We start from the raw sequence: 19,848 nt of genomic DNA on the forward strand, positions 1-19,848 counted from the left end.
ATTGTCAAGCAGCGCTGCTCCCTCAGCCTCTCTGGAGGCCCAAGAGTCTCTGGGCATGTCTGTGTGAATGGGCTGTTGTGTGTACAGGTGCTGGGGCAGGCCTGTGTGTGCACAGGAACATTGAGTCAGCAAGTGCTCCTGGGTGCATATGTGCACACACACACACACACACACACACACACACACACTCGGATGTGCAGATGCACACAAGCATGCGAGGGCACATGTGTGTGTGCGAGTTGTGTGTCAGTAGAGTGTGACCACAGGCACGGGTGCACATACAGGCGGTGGAGAGGACCTGGATGTGTGTCTGAATTGTTAATGGGTCTGAGTGGAAGTCAGGCTGAGAGAGGGCCTCAGTGTAAGAGAAGGCAGGTTTCTCTGACCTGTCTCACTGTAGATGATACAGGTGCCTTTCTCTGGCATATGCTCAGGTACCCCCGAGACCCTTCTTCCTCTCCTGAAGCAATGGAATGAGCAGGCACAGAAGTTTCTAGCAAAGCCTGTGGCCTCACTTGTCTATCTTAATCTGGGGGTTCACAGTAAGCCCCTGGGAACTTCTCTGAACTGTTTCAGCACCTTCTCAGGATGTCCTAGTTGAAGACTGACTGAGCCTAAAATGTGATTCTTAAATGACTGCCACATCTGTCCCCATCCCCTCCAGATATGGGGTCCTAGGCCTGCACCCTGTCCACCTAGGGCCTTTGGGAGGTATGTCTGGTCTGGATGATGTCAAGAGTCGTACGGTCTTCCTTGACAATGATGTCCTTCTTTTTTTTTTTAATTTCTTTTTGGATCACACCTGGCAATGCACAAGGGTTACTCCTGGCTTTGCACTCAGAAATTACTCCTGGCAGTTTTCAGGGGACCATATAGGATGCTGGGAATCGAAGCTGGCTCAGCTGCGTGCAAGGCAAACACCCTACCTGCTGTACTATTGCTCCAGCCTTGACAATGATGTTCTTTTAACTTGATGATACAACATATTCCATCCAGAAGTCAGGAAAAGAGTCACCAAAGTCCTCCATTGAAATCCACCTTTGTGAAGGGTTTATATCCTGATACCTTTTAACTAGCACAGCTGCACCGAACAACTTTGGCTACTTTTTTCTTATTTCTTTCCCTCCCACACCCATTTCCTCTCCCTACTCAAGAAAGGTCTTATCTTTCAACTGTGGAAAAGCCACCATTTAAACAGTACTCCAAAGCTTATCAAAATATTCAGTTGGTAAAATTATCTTATAATTAGTCTAACTGTCAGGCAGAACTTTCTAACCCCAGGAAATGTAAAGTTACCCAACATATGAAATCTATAAAATATTCCTACTGCCCTCTTGGTTATAGTTTCTGATTTTATTTCGTTCTAGAATAATTTCTTCCTTCTTCATGAAATTCCTTTTGTCCCCAAGGCATCTGCCTCTTCGATTTTCTCATATCTCCGAGAAATGTCCTTCTTGTTTGGTTGACACTGAAAAATAAATAACTGGGGATTGGAGTGACAGTATAGCAGGTAGAGTGCTTGCCTTGCATGCTGCCATCTCAAGTTTGATCCCTGACACTCCATATGGTTCCCCAGTCCTTCCAGCAGTGATTCCTCAATGCAGAGCCAGGATTAAGCCCTGAGCATTGCCAGGTGTGATCCCACCAGATCCTCTCCACCTCCCCCAAAAAGAATAATTCTGAGTGTGACTTTAGAATAAACTAAATGTGGTTAATTTTGACTCTGTAGCTTTTAGACAGTTTTTTCTGTTGCTTGTTTGTTTTTGTCAGATCAATCCAGTTGGGCCTATTTTCCATTATTTCTGATGGTTCTGAATTTTGGGGCATGAGTGGTTTCATGCAGGTGGACGATTTTGGAGCTGAACACATGGCAGATGGCGGATTCTAGAGGATGTGAAGCTGGGTGGGAGACTGGACTTCTTTCCTCCCGCTTCCCCCCATCCCATTTTTCGCTGTTTAAATTTTATTTTTCTTCTCCCCTTTCCTTTGTTTTTGTTGGAATAACCAGGGGTCAAGCTTGTCTGGCTGTGGTGCTCATAGGCTTTAGTTGTGGTGCTCACACCTACTTGGTTGCATGCAGTCAGCTGGGTTTGCACAGTTGGTCGCAAGCCCAGAGATCCAGCAGGCATGTGGGGTGATCCTGGGGACAAAACTCAAGGCTTCATGCCTGTAAGGCACTTGTTCTAGAATTAAGTCCTGCCCAGACCACAAAGGTTTTTCCATCTCCATAACTTTATTTATCCAACTCTTCCATTCCTCCTTGCACACACTCACTTCCCTGGCACCCTCATGGGCATCGGAGTGAACCTTAGGGATCACTGGAGCCCGGGGGATCCTGAGGTGAGAGACTCTTCTACTGAATGTGATATTCTAGGTGATGCTTATGTTACTAATTATCTGAGTTTTTTTTCCTTTTCTTTCTTTTTGTTCTCTTTGAGAAAAGCGATTTGGACGAACTCAGTAGTGCCCAGGGCTTACTCCTGCCTCTGCATTCACGGATAACTTCTGGTGGGCTTGGGGAACTATATGTAGTGCTGGGGCTCGAATTGGGGTTAGCACCATGCAAGACAATACCTTTACCCCTGCACTCTCTCTCTGATCCTTATCTGAGTTTCTTAAGTAACACTATAGTCCAGCTACTGTAGGTTAGAGACATTTATAAAAGAATGCTCTGGTCATTTCTTGTTGGATAACATTGGTTTATCCTTTCTCCACTGCAAGGACCTCAGGTTTACTGAGGAACACTCATACCAATACTTTTTAAGTACTCCCATTCATCTTTCTTTTCTCTATTTCTGCTTCCCCTATCTGTTAATCTCTTATTTCCCCTAATCAGACCCTGTGACTTGTAAAGTCAGGTTCCTCAAAGAATTCCGGATTTTGCATTTGTAAGTGAAATATTGCTTTTCTCTTGTCTTATGTCCTTTGCAGTTTACTTTATTATTATTTTTAACTTTTTAATTGAATCACTGTGGGATAGAACATTACAAAGCCGTTCATGATTGGATTTCAGTCATATAGTATTCCAACACGTATCCGTCCACCAGTATAAATTTCCCAGCACCAGTGTCCCTAGTTTCCCTCCCATCACCCCCCACCCTCACCTCCTACCTGCCTCTATTGCAGGCACTTTTATTCTCTCTCTCTCTTTTTATCTCTCTCTTTCTCCTTTTGGGCATAGTTGTTTGTGATATTGATACTGAAAGGTTATCAAGAATATCCCTTATCTATGTTTAGCCTTCAGATCTTGTCCAGCGTAATCATTTCCAGCTATTATTGTCATAGTGGTCTCTCCTCCCTATTACCTTCCCTCAGCCCCCCCCCCCCCCACACTTGTGGTTAGTTCCAATCATTGACCAGTCCTCCTAACCCCTGTTTACTCTGCCCATGGATATTATTCTTCTACTATATATATTTTTATATACCACAAATGAATGCAGTCTTTCTATATCAGTCCATTTCTTTCTGAGTTATTTCACTCAGCATGGTACTCTCCATGTCCATTCATGAATAGCAAATTTCATGACTTCATTTTTCTTGAAAACTGCATCGTGTAGATGTGCCATAGTCTTATTATTATTATTATTTGCTTTTTGGGTCACATCCGGCAATGCACAGGTGTTACTCCTGGCTCTGCACTCAGGAATTAGTCCTGGCGGTGCTCACAGGACCATATGGGATGCTGCAAATCGAACCCGGGTTGGCCGCATGCAAGGCAAACACCCTACCTGCTGTGCTATTGCTCCAGCCCCTGCCATAGTCTTTTTTATCCATTCATCTGTTCTTGGGCACTCAGGTTCTTTCTAGATTCTGCCTATGATGAATAGTGCTGCAATGAAGATAGAAATGCAAATGGTGTGTTTTTCTTCTGTGTGTTTTTGGACCCCCAGGGTATATTCTTAGAAGTAGTATTGCTGGATCAAATGGAGATGTCCATATTGTTTTCCAAAAAGGCTGGACCAGTTGGCATTTCCACCAACAGTGGAGGAGAGTCTTTTTCTCCCCACATCCACTCCAACACTGGTTGCTTTTGTTCTTCTGGATGTGTGCCAGTCTCTGTGGTGTGAGATGATATCTCTTTGTTGTTTTCATCTGCATTTCTCAGATTATTAGTGATGATGAGTATTTTTTCATGTGACTCTTGGCCATTCAAATTTCTTCTTTGAGAAAGTTTCTGTTTCTTTCATTGCCCCATTTTCTGATTGTATTGGATATTTTTTTCATTTTTCTTTAAAAATTTTTTTATTGAATCAATATGAGATCTAGTTACAAAGCTTTCATGTTTGAGTTTCAGTCATACAATGATCGAACACCCAACCCTCAACCAGTGTACATCTTCCACCACCAATGTCCCCAGTATCCTGCCCCCCTCCCCCTCCCCCATACTGACGCTATGGCAGATAATTTCCCCCCATACTCACTTTTGTATTGCTTGTTATAAATAGCATAAGATGTCATGTGGCCGCTCTCGCGTTCCAGAAATTCTAAAATTGTAGATAATTAGGGTCTGGAGAAATCTCTGCAACAAGCTGCTGGGTTCAGAGATTCTTTTGTGTGTCTATTTCTCATCCGTGTCCTGGACTGGAAAAAAAGGAGAAATCTAAGACTCCATGTTCCCTGGGATGGAGGAGAAGCAAACAGCGTGAGGTGTGTTAGAAGAAAGAGGCCAAGTTTGAGTTTCAAAGAAGCGTGGGCACTTGGAACTGTAGCATTCAGTAGCCGAGAACTGTTTCCCGGATGGCCGGATGGTGACAGACGAAGGACAGCGGGAACAGAGAAGCAGGGCCACAGGCTTGTTGGTAGTCTGTTTCTCTCTCCTCCCTGACGTAGTTCCATCTCTCCCCTTACAGCACAACTGTAGTCGTAGTTTTGGTCCTAGTCCAAGTCATCATAGTTCCATCATAGTCCTCATCCTAGTCCCATCACCTTAGTCTGATTTTTTTTTTCATTGTACAGTTCAACTATTGCCTTGTATATCCTTAATAGCCTTGATATTAATCCCTTATCAGAAGGGTATTCTTTCCCAATCCGTAGGTTGTTTTTGTATCCTGGTCACTTTCTTTGGAGGTGCAGAGCTTCTTAAGATACCCCCATTTGTTTATCTTTGCTTCCATTTGCTTGGTCAGTGCATTTCATCTTTGAAGATACCTTTAGCTTCAATATCATGGAGTGTTTCGCTGATCTTTTCTTCAATGTACTTTATAGATTCTATCTCATGTTGAGGTCTTTAATCCATTTTGATCTGACCTTTGTGCATGGTATTAGATAGAGGTCTGAGCCTTTTTTGCATGTAGCTGTCCAATTTTGCCAGCACCATTTGTTGAAGAGGCTTTTCTTGCTCCACTTTCTTTGTGAGCCTCCTTAGTTTAGTTTTTCAAAGAACCAGCTCTTGGTTTCATTGATCTTTTGGATTGTTTTGTGGGAATCCAGCTTGTTGATTTCTGCTCTAAATTTTATTATTTCCTCCTGCCTGGTTTGTGCTCCTTTTGTTGTTCATTTTCTAAGATCTCAAGCTGTGAAGTCAAGTTATTTATGTGGGTCCTTTCTTCCTTCCCGAGAAATGCTTGCAGAGCTATAAAATCTCCCCTTAACACTGCTTGGGCTTTGTCCCACAAGTTCTGGTAGCTCATCTCTTCATTCTCATTTGTTTCCAGGAATCTTTCGATTTCTTCCTTGTTTTCTTCTCTGACCCACTCATTGTTCAACATTGAACTGTTAATTTCCAGGTGTTTGATTTGATTCTCCATTTCCGTGTGTGATTAACTTCTATCTTCAGTGCATCGTGGTCTGAAAAGATAGTTGATACAATTTCTATCTTCCTGATTCTAATGAGGTATGTTTTGTGGCCCAGCATATGGTCTATCTTGGAAAATGTTTCATTTGCACTGGAAAAGAATGTGTATTTGTTTTTTGGGGGAATGAGAAGCCCTATATACATATGTTAGCTCTCTCTCTTTCATTTCTTCCTTCAGAGCCAGTACTTCCTTGCTGAGTTTTAATCTTGTTGATCTACCAAGAGGTGATAAGACAGTGTTGAAGTCTCGACTACTGTTGTGTTGCTACCAATGTCCTCCTTGAAGTCTATTTTAGTGGTTGTTTTAAGTATTTTGCTTGTCCCTTATTGGCTGCATATATGTTTAGGATTGTGATTTCTTTCTGATGTACATATCCCTTGATAATTAAAAATGGCCTTCACTGTCCCTTCTAATTTTTCAGCCTGAAATCTATGTTATCAGATACTAGTATGGCCACCCCAGCTTTTTTGAGGGAGTTGTTTGTTTGAAGGATTGTTTTCCATTCTTTGACTTTGATTCTATGTTTGCTCTGACTGTTCAGATGTGTTTCTTGTAGGCGGCAGAATGTTGGGTTCAGGATTTTAATCCATTTTGCCACTCTGTGTCACTTCATTACTTTAGACCATTGGCATTGAGAGAGATTATTGTTGTGGGTTTTTGTGTCATCTTTCTGTAGAAGTTTTTTGTGCTTGTGGGGTTTGTCTTGTCTTACAGTAGCCCCCTCAGTCCTTCTTTGAAAGCTGGTTTTGAGTCTATCAAGTTCCTGGGCTGTTGTTTTTCCATGAAATAGTGTATTGTTTCTTCGAGTCTGAGAGAGAGTCTAGCCGGATAAAGTATTGTTAATAAGGCATTCATTTCATTCAGTTTTTTCACTATATCCCACCACTGTCTTCGGGTTCAGACAATGTTATCTGATAAATCTGCTCTAAATCTAAGGGATGCTTCTTGGTATGTGATTTTCTTCTTTGACCTTGCTGCTTGCAGTATTGTGTCTTTATCTGTGGTATTTGTTGTTCTGATTATGATATGTCTTGAAGTCTTTTTATCAGGGTCTCTTTTAGCTGGTACCCTTTGGGCTTATTGGATCTAGATGCCTGCATTCTTCAGCTCTGGGAACTTCTCAGCAATGGTATCTATAACTGTTGCTGCTTTATAGGGGTTGCCTCCTGTCCTTCTGGTACTCCGATGATTCTTATGTTGTTCCTCTTGAATTCATCCCCTAGGTCTCTTACTCGCCCTTGCACTATTTTGAGGTCTTTTCTCATTGTATGTTGTTGCCTGTATGCTTTCTGCAGTCCATCTTCAAGCTCACTGATTCTATCTTCAGCTATTTTCATTCTACTCTTGAGGACACCCACTGAGTTTTTAATTTCATCTGCTGAATTCTTTATTAGTGACACTTCTGTTTGTATCTTATTTCTGCTCTCATTTCCTCCTGTATTTTATTGGCTGTCCATTCCACTGTTTCTTTAATATCCTTTAATTTACTGGATGCCTGTTCCACCATTTCTTTGAGCTCACTGAACATCCTCAGCATTTCTTCTGTGAATTCTTTATCAGAGTGATTGTATTTGTGGGTATTCCCTGTTGAAGCTTCTGGGCTCTTTTCTTCATCCACTCCTCGTGGTAGGGATCTGTGCTGTTTAATGTTACTGTAATAGTATGAAGGTGGATCCCTCCTGTTCACTATCAGTGTCCCCCTCTGGCTGCGAGGGAGGCTTCTGGATGGGCTCCATCAATGGTGGTCCCCTTTCAAGAATATTAAGTTCCTCTTTGGTGCTCCTCTGTGATTTATGTGAGGCCTCTAGTGCAGCTTCAGGGGATGTGTTCTTTTACATTAGGTTTGTTTAGATTCTTTTCTCACTGTTATTTTGATGAGTTTGGGAGTATTTTGATTGGAAAAGTCTAGTAGACTGATGGCCTAACTTAATGTATTTGGTCCAGTCAGGGTGTCCTTGTAAGAATTAGGTAATGGAGGTTGAGATGTGAGTCCAAGAGCTGGGAAAGGGGAAAATAACTGCAGCTGCGTGAGTGGCTGACACCCCTGAGGCCACACTCCCTGCTGCCACTGTACCTGTGGGGGAGGGGCCCACAGGTTGATGCTGGTGTAGGAGTTCCACTTCTCGAGCACTTCTAAATTTTTAGGGGTTCCCTCTTGCCTAGGTGCTCATGTGAGCCGAGAAAGGGCCTTTCAGTTCCCTGAGGCTGCTTGCTCGGCACTGCAATTTACTTTAGAGCAATGTTAATGCTATTCTTTTGTTACTTGAGAGTTAATTGACTCCAAATAATATTTACTCCTGGGCATCTGTGATATTTACTCGACTTAAGCCTCAGTTGTCCTTAGTTCCTAGCACCCCAAAAGGAGGGTCCTTATGAAGGGAGTTGGATGAACCCAGGGCAAGCTGTAAACTACCCTGGCATTGAAAAGGGACAGGCCAAGCGCCTTAAAACTTATAATAAGTTAAGAGCAGGGTAATGGACAAACTGTCAAGACCCAAAAAAGAAGTAACTGGGTGAGGATTCTGCTGGGGTTAGGAAGGACTAATCTGACCTGAGGACTGTAATCTGGGATACATAGACAGATGTCCCCAGGAGAGCCACCTTTTTTTAAAAAATTTTATTAGTGAAAGACCATGAGGTACAGTTGTAGACACAAATTTTTGTGCTTGGGTTTCAGTTATACAATGATCGAGTACCCATCCCTCCACCAGTGCCCACCACCACTAATCCCAGTATCCCTCCCACCCCCCATCTCCCCATCTCACCCTGCCTCTGTGGCAGGGCACTTCCCATGGAGTAAACCTCCTGGTATTTATCTCGGCTATTCTTGGATGTCAGTCTCCCATTTTGTTACTTTATGTTCCCCAGATGAAGGCAATCTTCCTATGTCTGTCCCTGTCTTTCTGACTCATTTTGCTTAGCATGATACTTTCTAGGTAGTACCACTTCTATGTAAATTTCATGACTTCATCCTTTCTAGCAGCTACATAGTACTCCATTGTGTAGATGTACCAAAGTTTCTTTAACCAGTCATCTGTTCTCGAGCACTCAGGTTTTTTCCAGATTCTGGCTATTGTAAAGAGTGCTGCAATGAACAAACAAGTGCAGATGTCGCTTCAACTATACTTTTTTGCCTCTCTGGGGTATATTCCCAGGAGTGGTATTGCTGGGTCAAATGGGAGCTCAATTTCTAGTTTTTTGAGAATCATCCATACTGTTTTCCAAAAGGGTTGAACCAGTCGGCATTCCCACCAGCAGTGAAGGAGGGTCCCTTTCTCGCCACATCTGTGCCAACACTGGTTGCTTTTGTTCTTTTGCATGTGGGCCAGTCTCTGTGGTGTGAAATGATATCTCATTGTTGTTTTGATCTGCATCTCCCTGATGATTAATGATGTAGAGCATTTTCTCATGTGCCTTTTAGCCATTCAGATTTCTTCTTTGAGAAAGTTTCTGTTCATTTCGTCGCCCCATTTTTTGATGGGGTTGGTTGTTTTCTTCTTGTGGAGTTTAACCAATATTTTGTATATCCTTGATATCAACCTTGTCGGATGTGTATTCGGCGAATATCCTTTCCCATTCTGTAGACTGTCTTTGTATTTTGGTCACTGTTTCTTTTGAGGTGCAGAAGCTTCTTAGTTTAAGATAGTCCTATTTATCTGTCTCTGTTTTCACTTGCTTGGCCAGTGGGAGAGCCACCCTTTAAGCTTAATATTTCTCTGTGTCCCTACAAAATGACTAGAAAGATTACTAAGAAGTAATTTTAACATGACTGTTTAAATGAATTTGGACTAAGGAAAGGAAAAATATGCTTTTAGATGAAAATCCCTCCCTTGAGCGGATCTCCTAGCAGGATTCTGTTTTGTCCTAGAAGCTTCCTGGAATGAAGGGCTTTACATTTGTTGATTGTGCTACCTCACCTATGTGTGTCTGCTACCCCTGGAAGATTGGGTCGATGACTAAGACCGTGAGATTGAACATGGAGAGATGGCAAAGAGGGACAGTGGGAGACCAGAATGAGGGGCAGTGCAAGACTGGAATAGGTGTGCAGGGAGAATGGAATAAATGGAGAGATGGAGATTGGAATGAACGGCAACTGATCACCAACCACTCTGGCAACCCGGTTCCCTCCTTCAGGCATACTTCGGGAGCAGTGACTGGCCGGGGTGGGGAAATGGCTCATGGGACCACTGAATGCATGCAGCATGCCGCCACACTTTTTGTACACACGACTTGTTATTAATTTGGTGAAAGACTTTCAGAGTTCCAAAAATAAGCTTGAAATTGCAGATCTGGAATGGGACAGGATTTTCATTAGTTGGGGTGCCGACTGCATTGAATGGTGCTAGCGAAGTTCTTGTTTATAGAGTCATTCCTCTCTGTCAGGCTTACACAGGCACACGTGCAGCGGTAGAAACACAAATATAGGAAAACTGCCTAATCCTCACATTAATCCTGTGAGAAAATAATTATTTTGGCCTTTCAACAGTTGCAAACACTGAAGGTCTGAAAGTTGAGCTAAATTGCTGACTTCCACACAGCCAGCCGTTGAACTTGGCTGGCCTGAATTTTCTGCCAGCCACCATGATCCTCGCATGAGCCGGCTAAGCTCAGCTACATAGGATTCACCCCCACCTCTGCTAGAGAGGGTCAATTGGCACTCAGCAGGCTCAGCAGGGAGAAGACAGTACCAGCCTCCACTTGTTCCTATGTCTCTATTTTATGCATATCCTCTTGCTTCTTTGCTTAAGGTCACACCTGTTGTTGCTCAGGGCTTATTCCTGGCTCTGTGCTTAGGAATCACTTCTCGTGGGGATTGGGGGACCAACCTTATGCAGTGTCAGGGATTGAATCAGGGTGGACATGTGCTTTTAATCCCTGTGCTATCTGAGTGTGTGTCTTGCACGTGTGGGCAAGCCCCTGGTTTGATCTTTGGTTCCTTGTGGTCCCCTGAGTGCCACTGAAGTATTAGCCACCAGCACTGAGGGACCTGAGCTGCCGCACATCTTGGAACAGAGCCTGGTATGGCCAGGTGCAGCTTCTGAGCCTCTTCAGCACTTCTTGGTCCCCTAATAAAAGGAAAAGGAAAAAAAATTTCCAGCCCTATTTTAGAAGTATTTCCTGTTGAGAGATACCTTCTCTCTAACCTATATCAAACTATTCTTAAATACCCAATACAATTTTCCTTGATATCAAGGTCACCAGCTCTCCCCCCTGCCCAGGATTCTGGAATGAAATGGTGTGTGGGGGGGCAATAGTAGCTTTGTCTGCAATTTGGGGTACTTTCTGCTTGTTAGCTCAAAGAAGGTATATATCTAGGGGGATGTGCTGAGGTTTTTTTTTTTCCCCCTGTAAAGAGGGCTGAAGGCCAAATACATTTGGAAACCTCTGCGTTAGACTTTAAAGTTTAGAGGTTGATTAAAACTAAAGCTCTATGGTTAAGATGTGTTGTGTATGAAGCATTAGCAGTGGGGCATTTTAGGGAATAATTAGAAAACCTGATGGTATTAATTTTCTTGTCAGTTTTTCATATTCCTGATCTTATTTAATATGTATTTCTCTGTTTTAATTACAGCTTGGGTTGACCATAGCCATTCGCTATAGCCACAGGTAAAGTTAAAATTTATTTATTTTTTTAATGCTTATGGGCATTGCTTTGATGGTGGTGGTCGGGGGGAGGGGGGGCTATGGTTTTTACTTTTCTTATGGTGGCTGCTCTGTTCATGATATCAGGGTCACAACAATGAGATGAAATTGTTCTTGGTGCTTGATTGGCAAGAGATGATTGCTGTTTGGAGAGATAAGGTCTTACATGAAAGTAGCAGCAGGTAGTATATTTCCTTAAAGATCAGTGTTCTAGAGCAGGTCTCTGAGTGATTTGTGGGTAAGTGTGCTCCAAGGAGGGTGAGGAAGGAAATCAGGGATGTGCTTCCTGGAGTGAGGGGTGGGGGAGGCAAACAGGAAGTGGGGCAAGGACTGGTTCCTGAGCAGCCACTGTGGGGAACACCTCTCCTGTCCCAGCTACCTCTGAGAATGGCTGAAAGCCCCCTGTTTTGTGTTGTTTCATGATTTCTCCCTCTGTCTAATTACATCATGTTTAGGATTAATGTTCCTGGCTCTGGTGTTCAAATTTTTTTGAATGCACCTAAATACATGGAGATGTTGAATGAATTAAAAACGACTTAGTTTCTATAAGTATGTGAGTGCGATGACCCTAGGACTCACAGGCTTTTGTTCTTTGGCTGAAGAGGAGCATACCACAGCCACAAGGAGCATGTTCATCTCTCTGAGCTGAGAGGGGACATTTGAATGGCGAACTTGAACCCCAGTGGCAACACCTATGGGTTCCAGGATGGTGATCTGGCAATGGGCTGTGATCACTTTGGGGTTCAGGTCTGGGCTGTGACATAGTTCCAGGCTGTAACAGGGTCCTAGTTTGGTGCCTTGCTCTTGTGAGGTAAACTGAGGGAGAGAGGCAGGTTGAAGTTAAAATCTCTTTGGTGGGGTTCCTGCCCTTTGGGCATAGAAAGACAGTGATAGAGTCTTTGTTAGTTTTTCCATCATGTTGATCCTCCAGGCCAATGCTTCTGGCATCCTGGTTCTGGTAGAGGTACCTGCCCATATCTCAGAGGAGTTTTCTCAATGATGATATAGGTGAATTACAATGTATGTTAAGAAAAGAATAACAGGGTCCAGAGAGCGAGTGCAGCAGGGAAGTTGCTTGTGGCTGTTCCTACTTCAATCCCTGGCACTGTATACGGTCTCTCAAGCTTCACCAGGAGTGATCTCTGAGCACAGAGCCAGGAATAAGCTCCAAGCACTGCTGTCTGTGGCCCAAATACCACCCCTATCTTCCCAAATCCTGAAATACCAAAACCAGAAAAACACAAACTATCATCATCATCATCATCATCATCATCAACACCATCACACTAACCGGTAACCACAGAGTGAGCAGAAATGTCCCTGCTATTTTTTTTTCTTTTTGGGTCACACCCGGTGATACACAGTGGTTACTTCTGGCTCTGCACTCAGGAATTATCCCTGTGGTGCTTAGGGGACCACATGGGATGCTGGGAATCGAACCCGGGTCAGCCGCATGCAAGGCAAATGCCCTACCCACTGTGCTATTGCTCCAGCCCCTGTCCTTGCTATTCTTGTAACCTACCCAAGGCCTTCCCAGAGTGCCACTCTCTGGTGATAAGTTTAAACTCTTTTTCCTTGGGGACAGCTGACTTCTGCACACATCCATCCGGCCAACTCTCCACAAAAGTTACCTGATTGAAGAATGGTTTGGAAAAGGGCTCACTGCCAATTGTATACCCAGCTAGCCTGCAGCATGTACCAGGCCATTAGGGAGTCAGTCCGTCCCTGTGGCCTTGGCACTGGCAGGGCTCTGTGTGCGGGAGGGGGCAGGAGAGGGCAGGAGGGGATCCCACATGCTAGGAGCCAGGGCTGAGTGGGAGGGAAGGAAAGTTCATGTGAGAGATGTCTGGGGATCCTTGGAGAAAGCTGCGGAGTGCTGAGTGCTCATACTTCAGAGATGTCCGTGTGAGTCTGTGTATGGGAGCAGCTGCCACTCTTGGTAATGTGGACTGCTGTTCTACAGCTAGGAATTTAGGAAGTGTGTGAGCAGAGTTGATGCCACATCTGTGTGTGTGTGAGTGTGAGAGAGAGAGAGAGGCAGCGAGACAGAGAGAGATGCTAACTATGTATGAGAGATGCTATATATGTGTGTGAGGGAGAGATGCTGTGTGTGAGAGATGCTGGGTGTACATGAGATGGTGTCTGTGTGAAAGAGAGATACTGTGTGTGAGAGAGAGGCCCGTGTGTGAGAGATGCTATGTGAATGGCAAAAAAACAGGAAATATATTTGTGCATCTATCTCTATATCTATCGCCCATAAGTCACACCTTGCCACACCCTGCTGGCACCAGATAATCTCCTCATCGTCCAACCCTCCAGATCTCAACGGCTGCTCCTCCCAGTCGGGAGTATAAAATGAGACCCCGATAGCCATGCCACCAGACTCCACGCCAGACCACTACCCAACCACTGCCACGCTCCAGGCTGCTTTCCGGACAGCCCAGCCATAAAGCGGCCATGTGACATATCATAATAAGACACTTCCTACCCATTTTCCATAATTACCACACCACATTTGGTGGAGTTCAGACAGTAGGCAACAAATCATAGAGAGTAATATCTATGTATCTATCTATCTATCTATCTATCTATCTATCTATCTATCTATCTATCTATACCTCTCAGAGAGACCAGCAAGCTACCAGGAGTATCCCCCCCGCATGGGCAGAGCCTGGCAAGCTACCCATGGTGTATTCGATATGCCAAATACAGTAATGATAGGTCTCATTCTCCTGACCCTGAAGAGCCTCCAATCATTGGGAAAGATGAGTAAGGAGAGACTGCTAAAATCTCAGGGCTGGGAGGAGTAGAGACATTACTGGTGCCCACTTGAGTAAATCGATGAAGAACGGGATGATAGTGATACAGTGATATCTATCTCTATATATAGTGTTTGTGTGTTTGTGTGTGAGAGAAATGCAATGTATGAGAGATGCTGTGTTTGAGAGAGCATGAGAGAGATATGCTGTTTGTGAGAGAGATGCTAACTCTGTATATATATGAGAGATGCTTTGTGTGAAGGAGACATTACCTGTGAGAGCAAGAGCAAGTATGAGAGAGAGTGGGAGAGGGAGTGAGCTCTGGCTATTTCCCATCTTTTCCTCTGATGCTCCTCCATAGTTCTGTGCCCAGGAAAGCAGTCTCCCTTTCCCCCCAAAGCTGATATCTGTCTCGGCTTGGAGAATAAGCACACACTTTCCCAGTTGTAACAGGGACAGGAACTCATCTCTGTGGAGCTGGAGGAAACTCGGCTTTTCCTAAGTGGAAATCCGGCTGGAGGATTTTTGCTCCATGCCCAGACTTTGAGAATCTGGGAATTAGATCAGACCGCAGAGTTGGATAGACATGAGGATATCTGCATGACACTTGTCCCTCAGCACTTGGGCAGCTGAATTTGTGGAGGAGCTTCTGGCTTCCCTACACATGGCGATGTTGCATGCCTGGTGCCATGCTTACTTGTCATCAGCACCCAGGGGTGGAGGCGGGTACACTTCCCCACAGCATTGGGAGCGAGAAAGCCTTGGACAGAACAGTGACTTGGGAGTCTTCCCGCCCTCCTCCCACCGTGGGACTCGGGGAGCACTTTGCTGGGATGAAAAAGAACTTGCCCCATCCTTTAGCCAATAGAGGTGTGGATCTGAGGAGGAAGGCCAGATTCCTGGGCTCATGCTGGAACCTGTGGTGATGAGAGAAGAGAAAGATGTGGAGCTGGAGTAATAGCACAGCAGGCAGGCCATTTGCCTTGCACATGGCTGACCTGGGTTTGATTCCCAGCATCCCATATGGTCCCCTGAGCACTGCCAGGAGTGATTCTTGAGTGCAGAGCCAGGAGTAACCCCTTGAGCATTGCTGGGTGTGAGCCAAAAAGAACAGAAAAGAGAAAGATGTAGGACCAGTGAAGAAAGGTCGATAAAGGACAAGGCTTTGCATTGCCCCTCCCTCCACGCTGCCGTCCTGACACCTGCCCCAATCATTCTGGCTGCCCGAGTTTCTGTGCAGATATGTGACTATGACTTGTTGCTGTGTCACAGGGTCTGGAGCTTGTGCTGTAAAGCTCAGGGCTAGGGACAATTATCTTCAGGCTTCTGTGTCTTGTGCGTGATGCCACTGCTGCCTCCCTGTCACTCTGGGCCTGTTTGGACTTTCTTCTAGCCACTGCTGGTCTTTTTCTGTTTGTTTTCTTTTTTTTCTGTTTTTTTGTTTGTTTTCTTTTTGTTTTCTGTTTGTTTTCTTTTCCTGTTTGTTTTGTTTTTGGGTAACAACTGACAGTGTTCAGGGTTTACTCCTGGCTCTGTGTTTGGCTCTGGATTTACTCCTGGCTCTGAGGAGTAATCCCTCAGTGTTCAGGGATTACTCCTGATGGGTTTGGGGGACTATGTGGGATGCCAGGAATCGAACCTGGGTTGGATGCATAAAAGGCAAGTGTAATACCCTCTGTATTATTTCTTCAGCCCCCAGGTATTTTAAGAAATTTTTATTATTTTTAATTTTGGGGGGGGTGATTTGGACCACACCTAGCAATGCTTGGGGGCTACTCAGATTTATGCTTGAGGGTCACTTCCAGAGGGGCTCAGGAGACCCTATGTGGTGCCAGGAGTTGAATGCATGCAAAGTAAGAGCTCTACCCACTGTATTTTGGCTCCCAGAATGCTGCTTGGTTTTCTCTGAATGAGCGTCCAGGAAAACTGGAAGCAGTTTCCTTTCTGTGAGCCAGAGTAGGAAGCTGCAAAGCATCACTTCCCTCTCTCCTGCTGGGCTGGCATCATTACAGGCCCCCACTGGTGCTCAGAGGGAGGGACCAGAGACCTCTTCTCTGGTGGAAGTGGGGTCAGAGGAGCAAGAACACGTGAGGTGGGAGGCTCTGCTGCAGAGCCCCTCTGAGCAGTGTTCAGAGCATTTGGGAAAAAAAAAAAGGAAGACATTATCTCTGCCTAAGGTCACTACTTACTCTTGCGGGGTTGGGGGGGGGGGAAGGGGGAGGAGGGCAAGGGAAGGGTTGCAAAATCAGGGTGTGTTTCTGTATGTAGGGTGTGAGAGAGTATGCATATTTGCATATTGAGTGTGTGAAGTCACAGGATAGACATCAGGTTTTTTTTTTTTTTACATCAGTTAGTTTTTTATTGAGTCACCATGATTTACAACGTTATTCATGGTAGAATTTCGGACATACAATGTGCCAACACTAATTCCACCACCAGTGTCAACTTCCATGCACCAGTGTCCCCAGGTTCCCTCTCACTCCTCAGCTTTCCTCCTGATACATACATTTTTCAGTTTGGTTGTAGTTTGTGTATTTTGCTTTCAATATAGTTTGCTTTTTGGTTTAGCTATGTACATATAACTCACCTCCACATTACTGATATTCCTGAGGTCCCTGCCCCCTGGCACTGTACATCCTGTCTTCCTCTTCTTACTCACCTGCACTCAATTCCTTCTTTCTCTGATCTCATATATTTTTTTAATAAATTAAGGTCAGTGTAACGTCTCCATTGGAGACTTTGTTGTTACTGTGTCTGGCATATCGAATACTCTCGGTAGCTTGCCGGGCTCTCCGAGAGGGGTGGAGGAATCGAACTCGGGTTGGCCATGTTGGCCGCGTGTAAGGCGAACGCCCTACCCGCCGAGTGTAATCCTGGTTTTGCCTCCATTGATACTTGCATTCCTTCCTCCTGTTGTTCTATGTACCACAGTCAAGCGAGATCATACAGTATTTGTCCTTCTTCTGACTTCACTTAACGTGATATCCTCCAGTTCCATTCAACTTGCAACAAATGGCATGATTCCAGCCTTCCGTGCAGCTGATTAGTATCCCATTGTGTACGTATGCCACATCTCCATTATCCACTCATTTGTTGTTGGATACCCGGGTTAACTCCAAATCCTGGCTATTGTCCTAAGTGCTGCAATCAACATTGGTGTGTAGATGTCTTTAAAAAAATTGAATAATAGTGAATTGCAAAGTTATTCATGATTGAATTTCTGGTGTGAAATATTTCAACACCAATCCCTTCACCAATGTCCACTTTCCTCCACCAGTGTCCCCCATTTCCCTTTTGCCCCTCAATCTGTCTCTATGGCAGGCATTTCTTTCTTTTCTCCTATTAGAAACAATGGTTTACAATACTGTTACTGATAGGGTATCATACATATTGCTTTACCAACTTTCAGCGCCCAGTCCTCATCCAGAGCGACACTTCCCTCTTTCATTGTTGTAGCGTTCCGTTCCCTAACCTACTTACCCAGCCTCCAGTGACAAACGTTCTTCTAAGATCCAGTTATTCTGCTCTTTGTTTCTTTTGCCTTCCAGAGTTAGTTATTCCCCACTATGTTTCTTTATATCCTGCATATGAGCGAGATCATTCTGTATCTGTCCCTCTCCCTCATTTCACTCAGCATTATACACTCCAGATCCATCCATGTATCAGCAAATGCACAAATTCATCTTTTCTTATGGCTAAGTAGTATTCCATTGTATATATGTATCCTAGCTTCTTTTTCTGGTCATCTGTTTTTGGCACTTGGGTTGTTTTCAGTTGTCTGTTCTGCATTGTGTGTTTTTGGGCCCCTTAGGAGTGGCTTGCTGGGTTATATGAAAGTCCAGTTCCTAGTCTTGAGAGGAATGTCCACATTGTCTTCCAAAAAGGCTGGACAACTTGACGTTCCCAAAGCAGTGAATGTGGGACCCTTTTTGCCTGCATCGACACCAGAACTGGTTGTTGTTCTTTATCATGGATGGGTCTATGTGGTATGAGACAATATCACATGTTGTTTTGTTTACATTTCCCTTATGACTAGTTATATAGAGCATTTTTTTTCCATATGACATTTGGTTATTTGTGTTTTTTCTTTAAGGGAGTTTCTCTATTTTTTTATGAGGTTGGATGTATTTTTCTTGTAAAGTTCTACTGGTGCTTTATACACTATTAACCCTTTATTGTATGAGTTGAGGGCAAATAATTTCTCCCAGTCTGTGGGCTATGTTTGTGTTCTGGTTGTAGTTTCATTTGCGATACAGGAACTTCTTTTTTTAAAATTTTTATTAGTGAAACACCATGAGGTACAGCTGTAGACTTACAAATTTTTGTGTTTGGGTTTCAATTATACAATGATCAAATACCCATCCCTCCACCAGTGCCCATTTCCCACCACCACGGGTCCCAGTATCCCTCCCACCCCCCATCCCTCCACCCCACCCTGCCTCTGTGGCAGGGCATTCCCTTTTGTTCTCTTCTCCTTTTGGGTGTTGTGGTTTGCAAAAGAGGCATTAAGTGACAATCATGTTTGGTCTATAGTCTACTTTCAGCATGCTTCTCCTATCCTGGGAAGATCCTTTATTTGGTGCTCATTTCTCTATCTGCTCTCCCTTTTTCCCTAGAATTTGTGGCTGGCCTCCAAGCCATGGAGCAAAACTCCTGGTACTGATCTCGTCCACTCTTGGGCGTTAGAATAGCTAAAGCAATTCTTGGGAAAAAGAAAATGGGAGGAATCAACCTCCCTAACTTCAAACTCTACTACAAACCAGTAATAATTAAAACAGCATGGTATAGGAACTTAATTTAATGTAGTCCCATTTGTTTATCTTTGCTTTCACTTGTTTGGTCAGTGGTGTTTCATCCTTGAGGATGCCTATAGCTTCAATGTCATTGATATTTCGGCCTATGTTTTCCTCTGGGTACAACTTTAATGGATTTAGGTATGATGTGGAGGACTTTAATTTATTTTGACTTAACTTTTGTGCATGGCAATAGAAAGAGGTCTGAGTTAATTTTTTTAAATATGATGACCAGTCTTCCAACATGTCTTGAAAAGTCTTTCCTTGCTCTATTTCATTTTTTTTTTGCTTCTTTATAAAGATCAGTTTCTCATATAACTGAGGGTTTATCTCTTCAATTTCAGTTAAAATCCGTTGAGCAAAAGTCTGTCATTATTCCAGTGCAATGATGCTTTAATTACTACAACTTTGAAGTACATTTTGAAGTTGGGGAAAGTGATGCCTCCTCTGTTTCCTGAAGATTTCCATGGCTATTGGACAGGGAAGTGGTGGTGTGGTGATGGTGGTGGTGGTGAGGAAGTGGGGGGTCATATTATTGTTCCATATTGTTTCGGGAGTGTTTGAACTATTTACTTGCAAATTTTTATGGGTATCCTTATAGGGATTGTGTTAAATCTGTATAATGCTTTGGGGAGTACTGATATTTTGATGATGTTAATCCTTCCAGTTCATGATCAGGGGACACGTTTTCATTTCTTGTGCCTTATTTTATTAACTTAATTCATATTTTATGGTTTTTTATTGTATAGGTCTTTTGCTTCGTTTTTAATTTTATAAGTTATTCATGATGATTTGTTACATTCAATATTCCAACATCAATCTCACTACTATTACATCTTCCCACCACCATTATTTCCA

The 19,848-nt window shown here is 43.8% G+C and overlaps 1 protein-coding gene across 1 annotated transcript in view; it reads left to right on the forward strand.

Moving 5' to 3' along the window:
• The window catches only part of ACOXL (acyl-CoA oxidase like), a 388,417-nt gene that overhangs the window by 119,786 nt on the left and 248,783 nt on the right, over nt 1-19,848 (forward strand). Inside the window, exon 10 of the mRNA XM_056126755.1 lies at nt 11,368-11,402. Coding sequence (XP_055982730.1) covers nt 11,368-11,402 — 35 coding nt within the window. The remainder of the gene's footprint in view (nt 1-11,367; nt 11,403-19,848) is intronic.

The sequence above is a fragment of the Sorex fumeus genome, unplaced genomic scaffold, assembly GCF_029834395.1.
Source record: "Sorex fumeus unplaced genomic scaffold, SorFum_2.1 ptg000006l, whole genome shotgun sequence".
Taxonomy (NCBI): Eukaryota; Metazoa; Chordata; class Mammalia; order Eulipotyphla; family Soricidae; genus Sorex; species Sorex fumeus.